Raw genomic sequence first — 19,365 nt, 5'->3', positions numbered from 1 at the left:
AAAATTTAAAATGAAGTTTTAGAGGTGTTAGCTGTTCACTAGAATGGAATAGTACTTTCTAGTTTAGAACCTACAAATAATACATGTTTTGCACTGACATTTTCATAAATACTCAATTTTGAAAATTTGTAAGTACATTTGTGCATTTCCATTTTTAGGAAGTGAACACCCAAAAGAAGTTCCCACACACAAAAATTAAAGAAGGAATAGATAAATGGGTAAATTTAAGTGCTGTGTGGGTGGGGAAATTTTGTTTGGCAGTCAAGTGGCAGACAACTAGCTCTTATTTATTTTTTTAAAATGCAGCTTACGTGAACTTAAACCAAAACAAAACCAGTTTATCCATTTTTTTCCCCACTCCGCACTCCTCCCTTGCCTCTGGCAACTGCTAATCTTTATATTTTAGAGCAGTTAGATTTGCAGCAAAATTGAATGGAAGGTACAGAGATTTCCAGTGTACCCTCTAGTACCATTGTCAGAGTGGTACATTTATTACAAGCTATGAACCTACACTGAAACACCATTATTGCCCAAAGTCCATAGTTGACATTGGAGTTCACTCTTGGTGTTATAAGGTTGTAATCAATGGGTTTTTAAAAATATTTAATGTTATGGGATCCTGTAGAATAGTTTCACTACCCTGAAAATTCTCTGTGTTCTGCCTGTTTATTCCCCCTTCCTGTCAAGCCCAGCAACTACTAATCTTTTTACTATCTCCATAGTTTCACCTTTTCTAGAATGTTGTATATAGTTGGAATCATACAGTTTGTAGCTTATTCAGATTGACTTCTTTAATAGTAATATGCTTTAAAGTTTCCTCCATGTCTTTTTTTAGAAACATCTTAAGACATTATATTTTTTAGAGCAGTTTCAGATTCACAGCAAAATTGAGAGGGAGATAACCCATATATCCCCTATTCCCACACATATCTAGCCTCCCCTATTATCAACACCTCTCAACAAAGTGTTAAGTTTGTTACTATCAGTGAACCTACACTGACATATAATTATCAAACTTCATAGTCGTGGTGGTGTGTGTTCTGTGGTTTGGATACATGTATAATGACATGTATCCACCATGATAATATCTTACAGAAAATCATTGCCCGGAATGTCCTCTGTTTTCCAGCTGTTCATCCTTCCCACCCTCCAGCCCCTTGCAGCCACTGAACTTTTGACTGTGTCCATACTTTCACCTTTTTTGAAATGTCATATAGTTGGAATCTTACAGTATGTACCCTTTTCTGGCTGGCTTTTTTCACTTAGTAATATGTATTTAAGATTCTTCCATGTCTTTCCAAGGCTTGATAACTGATTTCGTTCTAGGACTGAATATTACTTCATTGACTGGATATACCACAGTTTATTTATCCATTTACCTACAAAAGGACATCTTGGTTGCTTCCAGGTTTTGGCAATTAGGAATAAAGCTTCTATAAACATCCATGTGCAGGTTTTTGTGTGGATGTAATTTTTCACTTTCAAAGAGCATGATTGTGGGAAAATATGGTTGGAGTATGTTTATAGGAAAGTGCCAAACGGTCTTCTAGTGCCACGAGTGATTTGAGAGTTCCTTTTTCTTTACATCCTCACCAGCATTTGGTGTTGTAATCGTTCTGGATGTTGGCCATGATAATAGGTGTGTAGTGGTATCTCACTGTTTAAATTTTCATTCCTCTGCTGACATAGGATGTGGAGCTTCTTTTCTTATGCTCACTTGCTATCTGTATATCTTTTTTGATGAGGTGTCAGGTTTCTGGCTCTTTTTAAAATCAGTTCATTTGTTTTCTTATTGTTGACTTTTAAGAGTTCTTTATATATTTTGGATAAATCTTTTTATCATGTATCTCTGTCTCTTTATTAGAGTACAGTTGAGAACACAGTGTTGGATTAGTCTCAGCTGTACAACATGACACAACAACTCTGTGTCATGCTATGCTCACTACAAGTGTAGCTATCATCTGTCACCATATAATGCTATTAAAATGCCATTGACTATATTCCCTCTGCTGTATCTTTTAATTCCCATAACTTATTCTTTCCATAACTGGAAGACTGTATCTCCTACTCCCCTTTACCCATTTTGCTTTTACCCCCATGTCCCTCCTCTTTAGCAACCATTGGTTTGTTCTCTTTATTTATAGGTCTGATTCTGCTTTTTGCTTGCTTATTCATTTATTTTTTAGATTTTACACATAAGAAGATGTTTGACTTATTTCACTTAGTGTAATAATATCCTGTAGGTGTATCTGTGTTGTTGTAAATGGCAAGTTCTTGTCCTTTTATATGGCTGCATAATATTCCATTGAGTATTCCTTTCCATTCCATGTGTCTTTATGTAACACATCTTCTTTATTAATCTGTCAGTGGCCACTTGGGTTGCTTTCATATCTTGGCTCTTATAAATAAAGCTGGTATAAGCAAAGGATGTGCGTGTATCTTTTTGAATCCCACTACCTGGTCATGGAATTATTGGATCATGTGGTATTTCTATTTTTAATTTTTTTGAAGAATAAAGAACTTTTTATTATATGTAAATAAGGTTATCTTGTTTTCTTCTGAATTCCGCTTTTAATTTTTTGAGAACTTCCATACTGTTTTCCACTGTGATTAGAACAATTTAACATTCCCACCAGCAGTGCCCAAAGATTCTTTGTTTTCCACATCTTTGCCAACACTTGTTATTTTTTGTTCTTTTGATTCTAGCCATTCTGATAGGTATGAGGTGGTATCTCACTGTTTCTGATTTGCATATTTCCCTGATGATTAGTGACGTTTGGCATCTTTTCATGTGTCTGTTGGCTATCTGTATATGTCGTCTTTGGAAAAATGTTTATTCAGATCCTCTGTCCATTTTCCAGTCACCTTTTTTGTTGGTGTTGAGTTGTATAACTTCTTTATATATTTTGGACATTAACCCCTTTTCAGATATATCATTGACAGATATGCTCTAATGCAGTAGGTTATCTTTTTTGTTTCTTAATAGTAATCTGACAGTTCTATACATTATTCAGTGCTCATTCAGTGCTCATCATGGTAAGTATACTCTTTTTTTTTTTTTTTTTTTAAAGATTTTATTTATCTGTTTGACAGAGAGAGAGAGAGAGACAGTGAGAGAGGGAACATAAGCAGGGGGAGTGGGAAAGGGAGAAGCAGGCTTCCTGCCAAGCAGGGAGCCTGATGCAGGGCTGGATGCCAGGGCTCTGGGATCATGACCTGAGCCAAAGGCAGACACTTAATGACTGGGCCATCCAGGTGCCCCACAATAGGTTACCTTTGTGTTTTGTTATTTATTTCCTTTTCTGTTCAAAAGCTTCTTATTTTGATGAAGCCCCAGTAGTTTATTTTTGCTTTTATTTTCCCTGCCTGAGGAGATAGACCTAGAAAAATGTTTCTGTAACCTATATTTTCTTTAAGGAATTTTCTGGTTTCAGGTCTCACATTTAGGTCTTTAATCCATGTTGAGTTTCTTTTTGTGTATGGTGTAAGAAAGTGGTCCAGTTTCATCCTTTTGAATGTAGCCATCCAGCTTCAGCACCATTAATTTATTAATTTATTTAGATTTTATTTAGTTGAGAGTACATGCCAGCACGAGTAGGGGAGGGGCAAAGGGAGACGGAGAAGCTGACTTCCCGCTGAGCACAGAGTGAGAAGCCTAGGTCTTGATCCCAGGACCACCCTGGCTTCTTGACCTGAGCCTAAGGCAGCTGCTTAGGTGCCCCTAAGGTGCCACCCATGTGCCCCTTCAGCACCATTTATTGAAGCAACTGTCTTTTCCCCATTGTATATTCTTGCCTCCTTTGTCATAGATTTATTTCTGCGTTCTCTGTTCTGTTCTATGTGTGTCTGTTTTTGTACCAGTACCATAGTATTTTGATTGCAACAGCTTTGTAGTAGATAACTGAGATCTGGATTTGAGATACTTCCAACTTTGTTGTTCTTTTTAAATATTGCTTTGGCTATTTGGGGTATTTTGTGGTTCCATACAAATGTTAGTATTATTTGTTGTAGTTTTTGTGGAAAATGTCAGCTATGTCCTTTTCAAATATTTTCTAACAACCTGTAGCTTATCTTCTTATTTTCTTGACTATGTCTTTCACAGAGCAGAAGTTTTTAATTTTAGTTAAGTTCAGCTTACCAATTCTCTCTTTCATGGATTGTGCTTTTGGTGTTGTATCTGAAAAGTCATTGCCAAACCCAAGATTATCCTTATTTTCTCCCATGTTCTAGGAGATTTAGAGTTTTGTATTTTACATTTAAATCTGTGATCTTTTTTAATTCTTGTGAAGGCTGTAAATAAACTTGTGTCTAGATTAATTTTTTGTATATGCATATTCAGTTCTGGTACTCTTTATTGAAAAGTCTGTCTTAGTGCCATTGTGTTTCTTTTGCACCTTTGTTAAAAATCAGCTGAGACACCTGGGTGGCTCAGTTGATTAAGTGGCTAACTCTTGATTTCAGCTCAGGGTGTGATCTCAGGGTCCTGGAATCAAACTCTGCATTGGACTCCTTACTCAGTGGGCAAGTCTTCTCTTACCCTCTGTCCCTCCTACTGTTGCTTTTTCTTTCTCTCTAAAATAAATAAATGAAACTTTTAAAAAGATCAATTGATTGTATTTATGTGGGTCTGTTTCTGAACTCTATTATCAGTTCCATTGATCTTTTTATTCTTTCAATGGCACTACTCTGTAATTACTATAGCTTTAAAGGAAGTCTGAATTCGAGTTATGTCACTACTTAAACTTTTCTCTTGACCTTTAATATTGTGTTGGCTATTCTTTCTTTGCCTTTTCATAAATATGCTTTAGAATTAGTTTGTCAGTACCCACAAGTAATTTGCTGGAATTTTGATTGAAATTGTACTGAATCTCAGGATGTCTGGTGGCTTATTCAGTTGAGTGGTCAGCTGATTTCAGCTCAGGTCCGATGATTGAGTCACACATAGGACTCTGTGCTGAGTCTCCAGTCGGCTTCTGGTTGGGATATATCTTCATTTATTTAGTTCTTTGATTTTGTTCATAGAAGTTTTGTTGTTTTTCTCATATAGACCTTAACCTTATACATATTTTGTTAGATTTAAACTTTAATTTTCAGAGGTGGTGTTGTAAATAATACTGTGTTTTTAATGTAAAATTCCACTTGTTTCCTGTTAGTATATGAAAGCAGTTTTTCTATTCTCTTAGCAGAGGGTGACAGAGGGACAGGGAAAGAGAGGTTCTTTTTTTTTTTTTTTAAGAGATTTTATTTATTTATTTGACAGAGATCACAAGTAGGCAGAGAGGCAAGGCAGGAGAGAGAGGAGGATGCAGACTCCCTGCAGAGCCGAGAGCCTGATTTGGGGCTTGATCCCAGAACCCTGGGATCATGACCTGAGCCGAAGGCAGAGGCTTTAACCCACTGAGCCACCCAGGTGCCCCTCCTTGATGATTCTTTTAATGTCTGTGGGATCTATGGTGATGTCCCCTCTTTCATTTCTGGTATTAGCAATTTGTGTTCTGTCTCACTTTTCTAATTGTACTGGCCAGAGGTTTATCAGTTTTATCCATCTTTTCAAAGAACCAACTTGTGTATCTGTTGTTTTTTTTCTGTAGATTTCTGCTTTAGTTTTCATTATTTTTAAATTTTGATTTAATTTGCTTTTTGTTTCTTGAAGAGGAAACTCAGAGTATTGATTGAAGGTCTTTCTTCTTTTCCGATAAATAAACATTCACTGCATCTTTAAGGACATTAAGCACTGCTTTTGCTGCATCCCACAAATTTTAGGTTGTATTTTCATTGTCATTTAGTTAATAATATTTTAGTTAATAATATTTTTCTTAAGCTTTCTTTGATTTGTGTTATGTAGAAGTGCAGTGTTGCATTCTGGGATTTTGATTTCTACTTTAATTTCATTTTGGTTTGAGAGCGTAATTACATGATCTCTCTTCTTTTTAGATTTGTTGAGGTGTGTTTATGGCATCAAGTATAGTGTATGTTGATGAATGCTTCATGAGAGCTTCAGGAGAATATATATTGTGCTGACATTGAATAGTCTATAGATATCATTTATATCCAGTTGATTAATGATGGTGTTTACTTTATTTTTTATTTATTTTTTTAAGAGATTTTATTTATTCATTTGACAGAGAGAGAGAGAGATCACAAGTAGACAGAGAGGCAGGCAGAGAGAGAAGGGGAAGCAGGCTCCCCGCTGAGAGAGAGCCGGATTCGGGCCTTGATCTCAGGACCCTGCGATCATGACCTGAGCTGAAGGCAGAGGCTTAACTCACTGAGCCACCCAGGTGCCCAGTGGTGGTGTTTACTTTAATTACATCCTTACTAATACTCTGCCTGGGGGATATGTGCATTTCTGAAAGAGTATTAAAACTTCTGTATCTAAGAGTAGATTCCTCTTTTTTCTCCTTGCAGTTCTATCAGTTTTTGCCTCACATATTTTGATCCTCTGGTGTTAGGCACATACACATTAAGGATAGCTGTGTTAAGAATTTGTATTATTGACACCTTTATATTATGCAGTGTCACTCCTTTTCCTGAAAAAATTCCTTGCTCTGAAGTCTGCTTTGTCTGAAATTAATTACCTATTCTCACTTGTTTTGATTACTGCTATCATGGTGTATCTTACTCCATTCACTGATTCTTAGTATGTGCTTTCCTATTTAAAGTGTTTCTTATAGACAACCTATAGATGAGTTTTGTTTTTGATCCACTAACAGTTCTTTTAATTGGTATATTTAGACCATTTAGGCTCAAGGTAACAATTGATACAATGAGGTTACCATCTACAAAATTTGTTTCTGTTTTCTGTTTGTTGCTCTTTATCTTTGTTTCTGTTTTTGTCTTCCAAATGTTTTCTACTTCTTGGATTTTTTGTTTTTGGCTTTGTTTTGTTTCAGTTTTATACTTTCAGTCATTGATTAGTTCTCATCCACTTTTTTTTTTTTTTTTTAAGATTTTATGTATTTGAGAGAGAGAGAAAGAACATGAGGAGGGGAGGGTCAAAGGGAGAAGCAGGCCTCCCAGCTGAGCAGGGCGCGCAATGTGGGACTTGATCTCGGGACTCCAGGATCATGGCCTGGGCCAAAGGCAGTCGCTTAACCAACTGAGTCACCCCGGCGCCCTCTTTAGATTTTTGAAAGTGGTGACCAATACCTAGGTAATCAACATATATAGAACTTGTTTGGTAAATCTCAATCCTTGTTAGGTTTTCTGAACAACTGCATACCGATACAATATGGAACATTCCTTATTCCTTTGTCCTAACAGCTTGGTTGAGCCTGGTGTCAGTGCACATTTCTGGAGTTCCCATCCTCTTTATGGCAAATTTCTGGATCTCTTTGAGTTCGTGAGGGGAAGCTTCTTAAAACCCACTCTCTGGATATGCTTATGAATGTTGATGGTGTATTCTCTGGTCACTACCTCGTTGGTGGCAGAACAGCCCTTCTCCTTGCCACCCTTCCTTGCAGGAGCCATTCAGCCAGGCTCTAGTTGGAAAGGGAAGAGCACAAGATAATGTGGGAGAGGGAAAGCAACTCAGCAAGTATAACTTGCTGAGGGGGGCCTGGTGGTGGTGGTGGAAGGGGAGAGGCAAGTCTCTCTCTAAGGGTTTTAATTGAGGTTTTTTAAAAATGGTTCCATTTTCTCTTATTTTTTTTAACTATCAGTTATACCTTTTTTATAGTTGCCCTATTTTGTGCAGTATATATTTATAACTAACCCAAGTTAGTTATAGTATATGCATATAATAAATACATACAAATACATACAAATAAATAATATTATCCCACTTCATGATAGTACAAGTACCTTACAATGACAAAATAATCCTAATTCCTCCCATCTTTTCTGTCAGTGCTGTCATTCATTTCATTTATATAGAAGCATACATAAGCATATATATGTGTAAGCCTGTATAATCAGATATATTGTTGCTATCATTTATTTTTTATTTTTTATAAACATATAATATATTTTTATCCCCAGGGGTACAGGTCTGTGAATCGCCAGGTCTACACACTTCATAGCACTCACCAAAGCACATACCCTCCCCAATGTCTACAACCCCACCCCCCTTCTCCCAACCCCCCTCCCCCCAGCAACCCTCAGTTTGTTTTGTGAGATTAAGAGTCACTTATGGTTTGTCTCCCTCCCAGTCCCATCTTGTTTCATTGATTCTTCTCCTACCCCCTTAAGCCCCCATGTTGCATCACCACTTCCTCATATCAGGGAGATCATATGATAGTTGTCTTTCTCCGCTTGACTTATTTCGCTAAGCATGATACGCTCTAGTTCCATCCATGTTGTCGCAAATGGCAAGATTTCATTTCTTTTGATGGCTGCATAGTATTCCATTGTGTATATATACCACATCTTCTTGATCCATTCATCTGTTGATGGACATCTAGGTTCTTTCCATAGTTTGGCTATTGTGGACATTGCTGCTATAAACATTCGGGTGCACGTGCCCCTTCGGATCACTACATTTGGATCTTTAGGGTAAATACCCAGTAGTGCAATTGCTGGGTCATAGGGCAGTTCTGTTTTCAGCATTTTGAGGAACCTTCATGCTGTTTTCCAGAGTGGTTGCACCAGCTTGCATTCCCATCAACAGTGTAGGAGGGTTCCCCTTTCTCCGCATCCTCGCCAGCATCTGCCATTTCCTGACTTGTTGATTTTAGCCATTCTGACTGGTGTGAGGTGATACCTCATTGTGGTTTTGATTTGTATTTCCCTGATGCCGAGTGATATGGAGCACTTTTTCATGTGTCTGTTGGCCATCTGGATGTCTTCTTTGCAGAAATGTCTGTTCATGTCCTCTGCCCATTTCTTGATTGGATTATTTGTTCTTTGGGTGTTGAGTTTGCTAAGTTCTTTATAGGTTTTGGACACTAGTCCTTTATCTGATATGTCGTTTGCGAATATCTTCTCCCATTCTGTCAGTTGTCTTTTGGTTTTATTAACTGTTTCCTTTGCTGTGCAAAAGCTTTTGATCTTGATGAAATCCCAATAGTTCATTTTTGCCCTTGCTTCCCTTGTCATTGGCAATGTTCCTAGGAAGATGTTGCTGCCGTTGCTATCATTTTGAACATTGTTACATTAAGTAAGAAAAAGTCAAGAGTTTTTACTTTACCTTCATTGATTCATTCTCTGATACTTTTCCTTATGCAAATCCATGTTTGCAACCTGTATAATTTCCTTCTCTCTGAAGAACTTCTTTTCACATTTCTGGTAAGGTAGACATATTAGCAACAAATCCCCTCAATTTTTATTTATCTGAGAGTCAGTGTTTTTCACTTTTGAAGGATAATTTTGCAGTGTATAGAATGCTAGTTTTTTTTCTTTCTTCTCAAAACGAAATATTTCACATTACTCTCTTCTTGCTTGCATTATTTCTGAGGAGAAGTCAGATGTAGGTATTTGCTACTTTATAGATAAGGCTTTTTTCCCTTCTGACTTCTTTGAAGATTTCTTCTTATATTTTTGATTTTGTGCAGTTTAAATATGATACGCCTTGGTGTGGTTTTTTGTTTTGACATTTGTCTTATTTGATATTCTCAGAGCTTCCTGCATTTGGGGTATGGTTTCTGACACTAATTTGGGACATTTGTAGTTACTCTTGCTTCAAATATTGCATCTCTGTTTTCTTATCCACTTCCCTCCCCCCTCACCTTTTCTCATCTCTTCGAAGTTTTCTACATGGTGGACCAGAGTCCCAGAGTGTTAACATAGGCATTTAATGCTACACACTTTGTTCTAAGCACCACTTCCAAATTTTGATACATTGTATTTTTGTTTTTATTTGAACAAATATCTTGTGGTTTCCTTTTGATTTCTCTTTGAACCATTACTTGATTACTTAGAAGTATATTATTTACTTTTGAAACATTTGGGGGACTTTCATATAGCTTCTTGTCACTGATTACAGTTTAATATCTTTGTGTTATATAATTTCTTTTAAGTTTTTTTGAGTTTAAAAACTGATAAAGAACATGGATTATCTTGTTTAATTCTCTGTATGTCTCTGAAAACAATATATATTCACACTGTTCCTGTTATATGGAGTTAAAATGTAAATGTAAGTTAGGTCAAGTTGATTTATAGTTTAAGGTCTCTATATGCTTATTTTTATACATGTATTTTCTCTGTACTTGTTCAGTTACTGAGAAGAGGATTTTTTTTTTTTTAAAGATTTTATTTATTTATTTGACAGAGATCACAAGTAGGCAGAGAGGCAGGCAGAGAGAGAGGAGGAAGCAGGCTCCCTGCTGAGCAGAGAGCCCTATGCAGGAATCGATCTTAGGACTCTTGAGATCATGACCTGAGCAGAAGGCAGAGGATTAACCCATTGAGCCACCCAGGCACCCCTTGAGAAGAGGATTTAGATCTCTCTTATTGTAGTTATGAATTTTGCAGTTTTCCCCATTTTCTCTGTTTGGTCAGTTTTATTTGGAAGGTCTCTTATTAGATGCAAAAGTGTTTTGGATTTTTATATCTTCTTGACTAATAGGTTTCTTTATTCTGGCCATATTTCTTGTTTTGAAATTTATTTTGCTTGATACTAATATTTTGAAATCAGCTTTGTTTTAATTAGTGTTAGATTGATATTTTCTCTCCCACACTTTCAGTTTTAATATCTGTGTCTTTATATTTAAAATGGACTTCTTTTTGCAGCATATAGTCTTTTTTTTTTTTTTTTAAGATTTTATTTATTCATGAGAGGCAGAGAGAAAGAGGTAGAGGCAGAAGCAGAAGGAGAAGCAGGCTTCTGCAGAACAGGGAGCCCAATGTGGAACTTGATCCCAGGGTGCTGGGAGCATGACCTGAGCTGAAGGCAGATGCTTGACTGACTGAGCCACCCAGGCGTCCAGGCAGCGTGTAGTCTTGAGTTTCTTTTTTCAGTATTCCAATCTCTGCCTTTCACTGAGGTATTTAGGTAATTTACATATAATATGATTATTGGTATTGTTACCTTTAAATCTATCATTTGTTGAGCCTTTTTCTTGCCTATTTCTCCTTTTTTATTAAATTTTTTTATTATTTCATTTTACTGGATAGTAATAATTCTCTTATTTTATTGATTGCTGTGGGATCTATGACATACATAGCTTTTAATTTATCAGCATCTGCCTTGAAATGATATTATGCCATTTCACATATAAGAATATACAGTTCAGCAGTTTACATACTTGCACTCCCAACTTTTTGGGGTTTGTGCTTTTTTTGTCATATTTTAAATTTTTACGTATTTTATAAACCTTGCAGTTGTTACCAGTTTGGTCTAAGTCAGCAGTTGTCTTATAAAGAGATTAAATAACTTGAAAGTCTTATATTTACCCATGCAATTACTTTTTCTGGTGTTCCTAATTAGTTTAGATCCACATTTCCTTTGTTGTTTCCTTCTGCCTAGAAGACAACCTTCAGCATTGATTGTAGTGTTGCTTTGTTGGTTCTTTTAGCTTGTTCTTTGTTAGTTCTTTCAGCTTTTTTATCTGAATGGCAATTATAGTTGACCTTCGAAGAGTGTGGGGGTTAGGACCACTGCACAGTAAAAAAAAACTCTGCATATAATTTTTTTAAATGATTTTATTTATTTATTTGTTAGAGAGAGAGAGAGAGCGAACAAGTGCATAAGTAGGGGGAGTAGGAGGCAGAGGGAGAAGTAGATTCCCCTCTGAGCAAGGAGCCTGATACAGAACTCGATCCCAGGACCCTGGGATAATGACCTGAGCCAAAGGCAGATGCTTAACCAAGAGTCACCTAGGTGTCCCAGCATATAATTTTTGACTCACCAAAAACTTAACTTCTAAGAGTCTATGGTTGATCTGGAAGTTTTACTGATAAATAGTCCATTAACATGTACTTTGCATGATATATATATAGATAGATCTATCTATCTATCTATCTATATAATATACTATATATATATATATATATATAATATATATATTATATGTTATATATATATAATATATTCTATATATAATATACTGTGTTCTTACAATAAAATAAGCTAGAGAAAAAATATTAATAAGAAAATCACAGGGAGGGGCAGTTGTTAAGCAGCTCCCTTTAGCTCAGGTCATGATCCCAGGGTCCTGGGATTGAGCCCCATTTCGGGCTCCTTGCTCAGCGGGAAGCCTGCTTCTCCCTCTCCCGCTCCCAGTGCTTGTGTTCCCTCTCTCTCTCTGTTTGTCTCTGTCAAATAAATAAATAAAATCTTTAAAAAGAAGCATAGGGAAAAGAAAATACATTTACAGTGGTATTCTGTATTTATTGAAAAAAGCTACGTATAAATGAAGCCATACAGTCAAACTGGTGTTGTTTACGGGTCAACTCTTATTTTGCCTTTGCTTTTGAAAGATATTTTAGCTCAGTATAGAATTCTAGTTTAATAGTTTGTTTCTCTTTGTCTTCTAGTTTTCTAACTTGCATTGTTTCCATGAGAAATGTTTCCACTTTTATCTTTGTTTCTTAACATATAAGGCATTTTTTTAAAAACTCCCTGGCTGCTTGTATTATTTTCTCTTTATGGATGGATTTTAATGGTAAGCAGTTTGATTGTGATGTGTATTCATGGATTTTTTTTTCATGTTTCTTGTGCTTGGTGTTGATTGGTAGGTTTATTGTTTTCATCCAATTTTGTAGCTTTTTTCTGCTCTTGTTTCTTACATTTTTTCCCTCCTATCCTACTTTCCTTTGGGTATTCCAGTAACATGTAAATTAGGCTGCTTGACATTGTCCCACAGCTCACTCACTGATCTCCCTCCCCAAATTCCCTTTTAAAATCTTCATTCCTTCTGTGCTTCATTTTTGAGAGTGGGCTGAGTAAAAAAAAATTTGGCTTTTATGAGACACTTGAATATTACATAATTTAAAAACATTCTAGCCGGCATTATTATATTTCATCATGCTGGTACAAGATACAGCTGTTGGTTGTTTCTTTTCCCTTTGCCTCTTTCTGCTGAATGTGGATTACAGAGCTTTTGTAGAATAATCTAAGGCAGCCATACTTCTGAAAAGATCTATTTCTTTGCTTAGCGTATTACAGAGTCATTGTGAATTCTGAGTCTGATTTAAACATTTTTAAAAATTTTATTTATTGGGACGCCTGGGTGGCTCAGTTGGTTAAGCAGCTGTCTTCGGCTCAGGTCATGATCCCAGCGCCCTGGGATCGAGTCCCACATCGGGCTCCTTGCTCCGCAGGGAGCCTGCTTCTCCCTCTGACCCTGCCTGCCACTCTGTCTGCCTGTGCTCGCTCTCGCTCGCTCTCTCTGACAAATAAATAAAATCTTTAAAAAAAAAAAAAAAAAAAAAATTTTATTTATTTATTTATTTGACAGAGATTACAGGTAGGCAGAGAGCCAGGCAGAGAGAGGGGGAAGCAGGCTCCCTGCTGAGCAGAGAGCCCTGATGGGGTGCTTGATCCCAGGACTCTGAGATCATGACCTGAGCTGAAGGCAGTGGCTTAACATGCTGAGCCACCCAGGCGCCCCCTGATTTAAAATTTTTTGAAGTTCGGTGTATTTTTGCTCCAGTGAATGTTACTTTGCAGGTATATTGACATTGCATCTTACCTGAGGACTAATAATTGTCACTAGCCACACAACAGAAATCATACGTATTCTAAATACTTATTTTAAAAGATTCATTAAGTTGCCTCTAAATCACAACATAAACCAGAGTATATATACATTTCCTCAGAGACTCTCAATATGACCAATATGCAGTTTTTATCTCTAGCAGAAAAGGGGGGAAAAGACTCTATTCAGTCAAGTACCAAATGAAGTAGTTAGTTTGTATTTTATGGGTTAATTTACATGGAAAATGTATATTTTTAAGCACTAGAATTGGTCCCAGAGCAGTGAGATGCTCATGTGAAATGGAGGAAAGAGCAGATTTATGGCATTATTGTGTCGCTTTCAGCTCCTCCCCTCTTCCCTCTCCTTTTATGTTATTCCACCTCTTGATTTTGACTTATTTTTGTAATGGAATTCCACAATTCTATATTATTTAAACAGCATGTTAGGGAACAGATACTCTTAAAATTAACTTAAAAAGAGGTGGACTAAAGGTTGGAGGTCTCTTTTCCAGTAAAACCATATAGACTTTTTCCCCTTGTTGTTAGGTATAATTTTTTAAAAGAACTTGTTAGAATCTTAAACTAAAGCTTTATTTTTTCTTGTTAAGACATCTTTGATAGCTTTTGAACTTAGAAGATGTCTAAGTTTGTAAAAAATAAAATGCTGTGTTCTTAATAATGACTTTGACACTGAAATTTGCTTAATTTTCATTCTTTCCTTTCTTTGTAATGCCTTTTCTTCCATACACCATATTTTTATTGGATTTATAGACATACTTATATTCCAGGGATAAGCAAGGAATGGGAAAACTGACCAACCTCAATTTAGATTGGTATGTGGAAATGGATAGTATATTTCTGTGTTGTTCTCCACCTAGTTTTTTCTTCTTTACTTATTTGATATATGGACAGAGTATCTGAATGAATCCTGTGTTCTCTTTAGATGACTTACTTATTTATTTTAAAGATTTATTTATTTATATTAGAGACAGAGAGAGAAAGAGCATGTTCATGTGTGTGCACACACATGAGAGGGGCAGGGAGAGGGAGAGAACATCTCAAGCAGACTCCCTGCTGAACATGGAGCCCAAGACCGGGCTTGATCTCTAGACCTGAGCTGAAACCAGGAGTGGAGTGCTTAACCACCTGTGCCACCCAGGCACTCCAGATGACTTTCAGACTTTACTTGTATGTGAGTGGGATGGAGAACCTCAGGTTCAACTCGAGTTATTAGAAAGAAATACTTGAAAAGTGAAGTGGTATGGTTTCCAAAGTGACTTGCCCGGCATGGAAAAGGTTCCTGCTTCTATAGTAATTCACAAAGTTCAAGTAGCTTTAATGTTATTGGTTTTCTCCAAAAACTTTCTTTGAGAACTTTGTTCTCTCTTGTGGCTTCTTGCTTATGGGAATAGTCATTTGCTTTTTATGAGATAATGTCTGTCTATCGTATTTGATGATTAAAATCTGTTTGGCAGTGAAGTGATGTGAGAGGAGGATGATATGGGGGTCAAGTAGCAAAAGTAATAATAATGAGTATTTGGTTTTCAAAACATTTGAAGTCTTCTTTCACTTCTCATTCTGAACATTGATTTTGCTAAAAATGCTAGCCATTTTGAAACCTGATTTTATCATTCCTTTCTCATTTTCCATCTTTATCTGATGGTTTGTATTACGTGGTGGTTGTGTGTGGGAAATTTCAGTTTTATTTGTTTATTTTCATATTTTTAAATTTGTATTACATCAGAGATTTTAGATAGATGTATCAGCAAAATACTCCCTTTATTTATTCAGCAGAAATTTAGGGCTGCAAAAAACTCTGACCCAGTGGACCTTATAAGCCTTTTATTTTGAAGCACGTTGATTAATGCACATCCGTTAAAACACATTTTCACAGTTTCATAGTCATTTAATTTACCATTATTTGCATACACTTTGTCTCAAAATGATTATTAAGAACTGGAAACTAATTGTTTAAACAGACCTTTATTTTGCATTTTCCCCTAACATATCTGGATCAAGGGGATGACTGAGAATCTGTAGGGAATAATAATAATTCTAATTTTTTAAAATCTTAAACTGCAAGTGTAACTGTTTTTTCATCTTAATACTTGGAAGAAATTGATTTCTGTTTTTAAAGGGTTTAGTCTTTACCGTTTTGAAAAGCAGACTTCACCTGAATTTTAAAAATTCTTGCTGTGACCTGTTCTTACAATCTCATGGATATAGTCCTCTAATGAATTTGTAGCACCTTTTTTCTCTCTCATTGTTGCCTTTTGTGCTGAACATTAAAGCTGATTTTAATTTTATGACTAGGAAGTAGTTTTTTCTTGTTGGAAATTATGTTGCTTGAGAAACATGTTCCTTCTTTACTACTAACTATGTGTTGCTGAGTAACTATGACTAATAAGTACTTTTACTAATTGCTGCAGTTTAAAGGTATTTGCAGTAGACTCATAATTTTTTTACATGATTTTCTTAGGCGGATTCACTTTTAACAATTGAAACTTTCATATGTTTTTCTTACAAGTGTTGTAATTATTATTATTATTATTAATATGCCCGCCCCCGCACCAGAATCTAATCCATTCTTTTTCAATTTCCTTTCTCAATGAAAATGTTAGACTTATACGAGCACTAGCAGCAACTCTATGTCTGGATCATTGAAGCGCTTGGAAGATACTGCAGCTCGATTTACAAATGCAAACTTCCAAGAAGTCTCTGCGCACACAACTAGTGGAAAAGATGTTTCAGAGGCTAGAGGGTCAGAGGGCAAAGGGAAGAAATCTTCAGCTCACAGCTCAGGTCAAAGGGGAAGAAAGCCTGGTGGAAGAAATCCAGGAACGACTGTGTCAGCAGCTAGTCCTTTCCAGCAAGGTATTAATTATGATGTTTTAGTTAAAATAAGTGTTCTTGTGATGATCAGTAGCAGTTAAGTTTTGTAAAAGAATTTATTTTTTATTTATAACTGATGGATCATTGGAGATTATTTTATAATTAGTTGCTGTAGTAAGATTACTTCAAAGATAAGTGTTCCTTGTTAAAATGTTCTTGGGACCTTTTATGTTATGACATGTGCTTCCAAAGCTGAACTGTAATTTTAATGTCTAAATAGATGTGGAATAAAGTTTAAGTTTGGGGAGAAAAAAACAATAAAAGCTGGAGTTTTCCTTTCTGCTCTATAGAACAGTCTTTCTTTTTAATGAATTGTTATCATTTACCTGTCCTAATTAAACACTAAAACAGTTAAATCATATATTCTTAGTAAGTAAACCAGTAGTGGGTAATTTGTAGGAATATAAATAGTTCTCAGTAAGTAATAGTTGTTGATTATTAAGGCATTTGTTATAAAACTTGAAGTTTAAAGTAGAATTTGACTAAGCTTACATATCTTTTGGTAAGACTGCTATAGCAAGATTCCCATTTAATTTTGAATTTCAGTTTAACAACAAATTATTTTTCAGTATAAGTATGTTCTAGATAAATACATGGGACATATTTATACTGAAAAAAATAACCTGTTGTTTAACTAAAATTCAGAATTAACTGGGCATGCCATATTTTATATTGCAACCCAATTTTATGGAAAACAGAATAACTCTGCTAGCTTTATAATCCATTTAGCCCTGTTCTAGGTATTATTTTTGTGTTTTTAACTTGAACATAAATATTTTAAGAAATATAAATATTAAAAACTGTGGGAGATAAATATATTAGTAAAGTATACAATAAATGCCTCTTCCCCCCATTTTTTTGCCCCCTAGGAATAAATGAGGGGGAAAAACTGTCTTTTTTTTCTTTCCTTTAATTTTGCTCATAATGAAAATCTGAATACGTAGAGAGATTGCGTAGTCTGCTGATCCCTTATTAAAAAGTTTATTTGTATATTTTAAACTAAGCTATTTTGGTCTTCAAGATTTTTAAGCCCTGTACTTTAATTTTTTTACCTTATATTACAAAGAATTAGACAAGTAGAAAAGAAATAAAGTGCCAAATTTGCTGTTTTAGTTTAATAAATTTATATTTGCTGTTATTTTTATGCCACTGTGGAAAATAAATAGTAAAACCTTTATTATTTTTAATGTAAATTTATTTACATTTGAATGTGATCTTAGAATTCAGCTATCTCTTTTATATAATTAAGACCTTATTTTCCACTAGTTAAAATCGCATTTTTAAGTTTTTAATCTTTGAAGTACTAATCCATTTAGAAAAGAAATCCTCATTTTCTTAACATTCACAACGTTGAATTGTCTTTCCTGCCTCTGTTGAGACATGGTATAGAATGTGTTATGTTTTCATATCTGAGGTAATATTCTATAAAAGTTTTAAAAGTTGAAATTTAAAAGTAGGGTGTTTAAGATGCTTGGTTTTGTTTTTTTCATTGCAGGCAGTATGTGAATCTTAGAAAATATATGTTAAAGTATTGCATATACTAAATGTTTGAAAGTATTTGCTACACTGTAGTGAGCTTTTAACACCAGCTGTAAAAACAAAAATGTGTGGAAGAAAGACAGATGGTGACAGATCAGAATGGATAATAAAGAACTTCTTTATAGTTGCTAATTAAGTGGCAAATTACAGTTATCCTTAAGTGATTGATGTAATGTAAATGGCTTCTTAATATGTATGTTTTTCTATATAGACATAACTTGAAAATGCTCACATAGGTACAAATAATTTTGTAACTTAATAAAATGGATATTCTCTTCAAAGAGTTAAAAATTTTAGACCTATTAATCTTCTTGCATAATAAGCCATTTCAGAAAAGCTTAAAATTTAAAAATCAAAACCTTGAGACTTAAAAAGAAATTCTTTCTTGTGTGTGAGGAGAAAAATACTGTTGTAAATATTTAGGTTGATTTATGTGTGATAACTTTTGAACGTGCTCTGCAATAAAATTTAACCCTTAGCTTGAAATTTCCCTTCCATTCCAATGAAACACTTTATTTTGAGCTTTTGTTCTTAAATACATTACTTAAAATATAAGTTTTATAAAACATATAGATGTGTGATCACAACTGAGTATAAACACTTGTTACTTCATTTGGTGAGCATGAAGAGATGATTTGGTGAATTAGGATGGTGGACCCAAATATTGTTTCATCCCAGCCATATGAATTTTCTACTGAGTAGATAAGAACCTTTTAATCTCATAATGACATAGTGGGCTGCTAATGTTCTTTAAAGAGTAAGGAGACAAGCAGTTGTGAAGGAGATTCATGAGGGTTCCTGTCCTGTGATTTTACTTTCATAAAAGCAATAGAACAATTTTAGTGGCTAGTTTCTTTTTGCAGCTTCATGGGTAGTGGACTGGGAGAATGTTAGGATATAGATTGGGTTCCATGTAGACATTATCATTTTATCAAATCCATGTTTTGGTAGGGTAGATTTAACTGAATAATAATATTCACTAACATTATCTTCAAGTTAAAACTCAGAACTTAAATCTAAGCAACAACTTTTTGTTCTGGGTGTGTGTTGGGAACATTTAAGTCAAATCTTTAGTAATTGAAAAAGAGGAAGTTCTAGAATACAGTAGTAGTCTTGTCAGACTCTGAGACTTTGCTGTTCTTCAGTCCTTCCTCAAGCATACACAGGTATTTGGGGGAACGTTGAGGAATGTTGTCGTAGTAAAAGGTAGGTTAAATGAAGCACATCTTACATCTTGGTCATTGTAGAACTAACAGCTTGCAACTTGAGTTAATATTCAGTTTAATAGGTATGAAATGACATATTTTTAGAAAATAATTTGATAGATCAACTTGATTTTAATAATAACCTTTTAAAAA

General features: G+C 35.1%; 1 protein-coding gene and 1 pseudogene across 20 annotated transcripts in view; one reads left to right on the top strand and one right to left on the bottom strand.

Annotated features, from left to right (window-relative positions):
• MLLT10 (MLLT10 histone lysine methyltransferase DOT1L cofactor) overlaps positions 1-19,365 on the top strand; it is a 234,733-nt gene that overhangs the window by 147,126 nt on the left and 68,242 nt on the right. For all 20 annotated transcript variants that reach the window (XM_059183966.1, XM_059183958.1, XM_059183957.1 and 17 more), the window contains one exon: positions 16,198-16,450. In XM_059183966.1, coding sequence (XP_059039949.1) covers positions 16,198-16,450 — 253 coding nt within the window. The remainder of the gene's footprint in view (positions 1-16,197; positions 16,451-19,365) is intronic.
• On the bottom strand, positions 7,105-7,470 carry LOC131838178 (large ribosomal subunit protein eL31-like; annotated as a pseudogene).

This window comes from Mustela lutreola, chromosome 8 (assembly GCF_030435805.1).
Source record: "Mustela lutreola isolate mMusLut2 chromosome 8, mMusLut2.pri, whole genome shotgun sequence".
NCBI classification, from domain to species: domain Eukaryota; kingdom Metazoa; phylum Chordata; class Mammalia; order Carnivora; family Mustelidae; genus Mustela; species Mustela lutreola.
The sequence above is the reverse complement of the archived record's forward strand: the minus strand, read 5'-3'. Positions and strand labels throughout refer to the sequence as shown.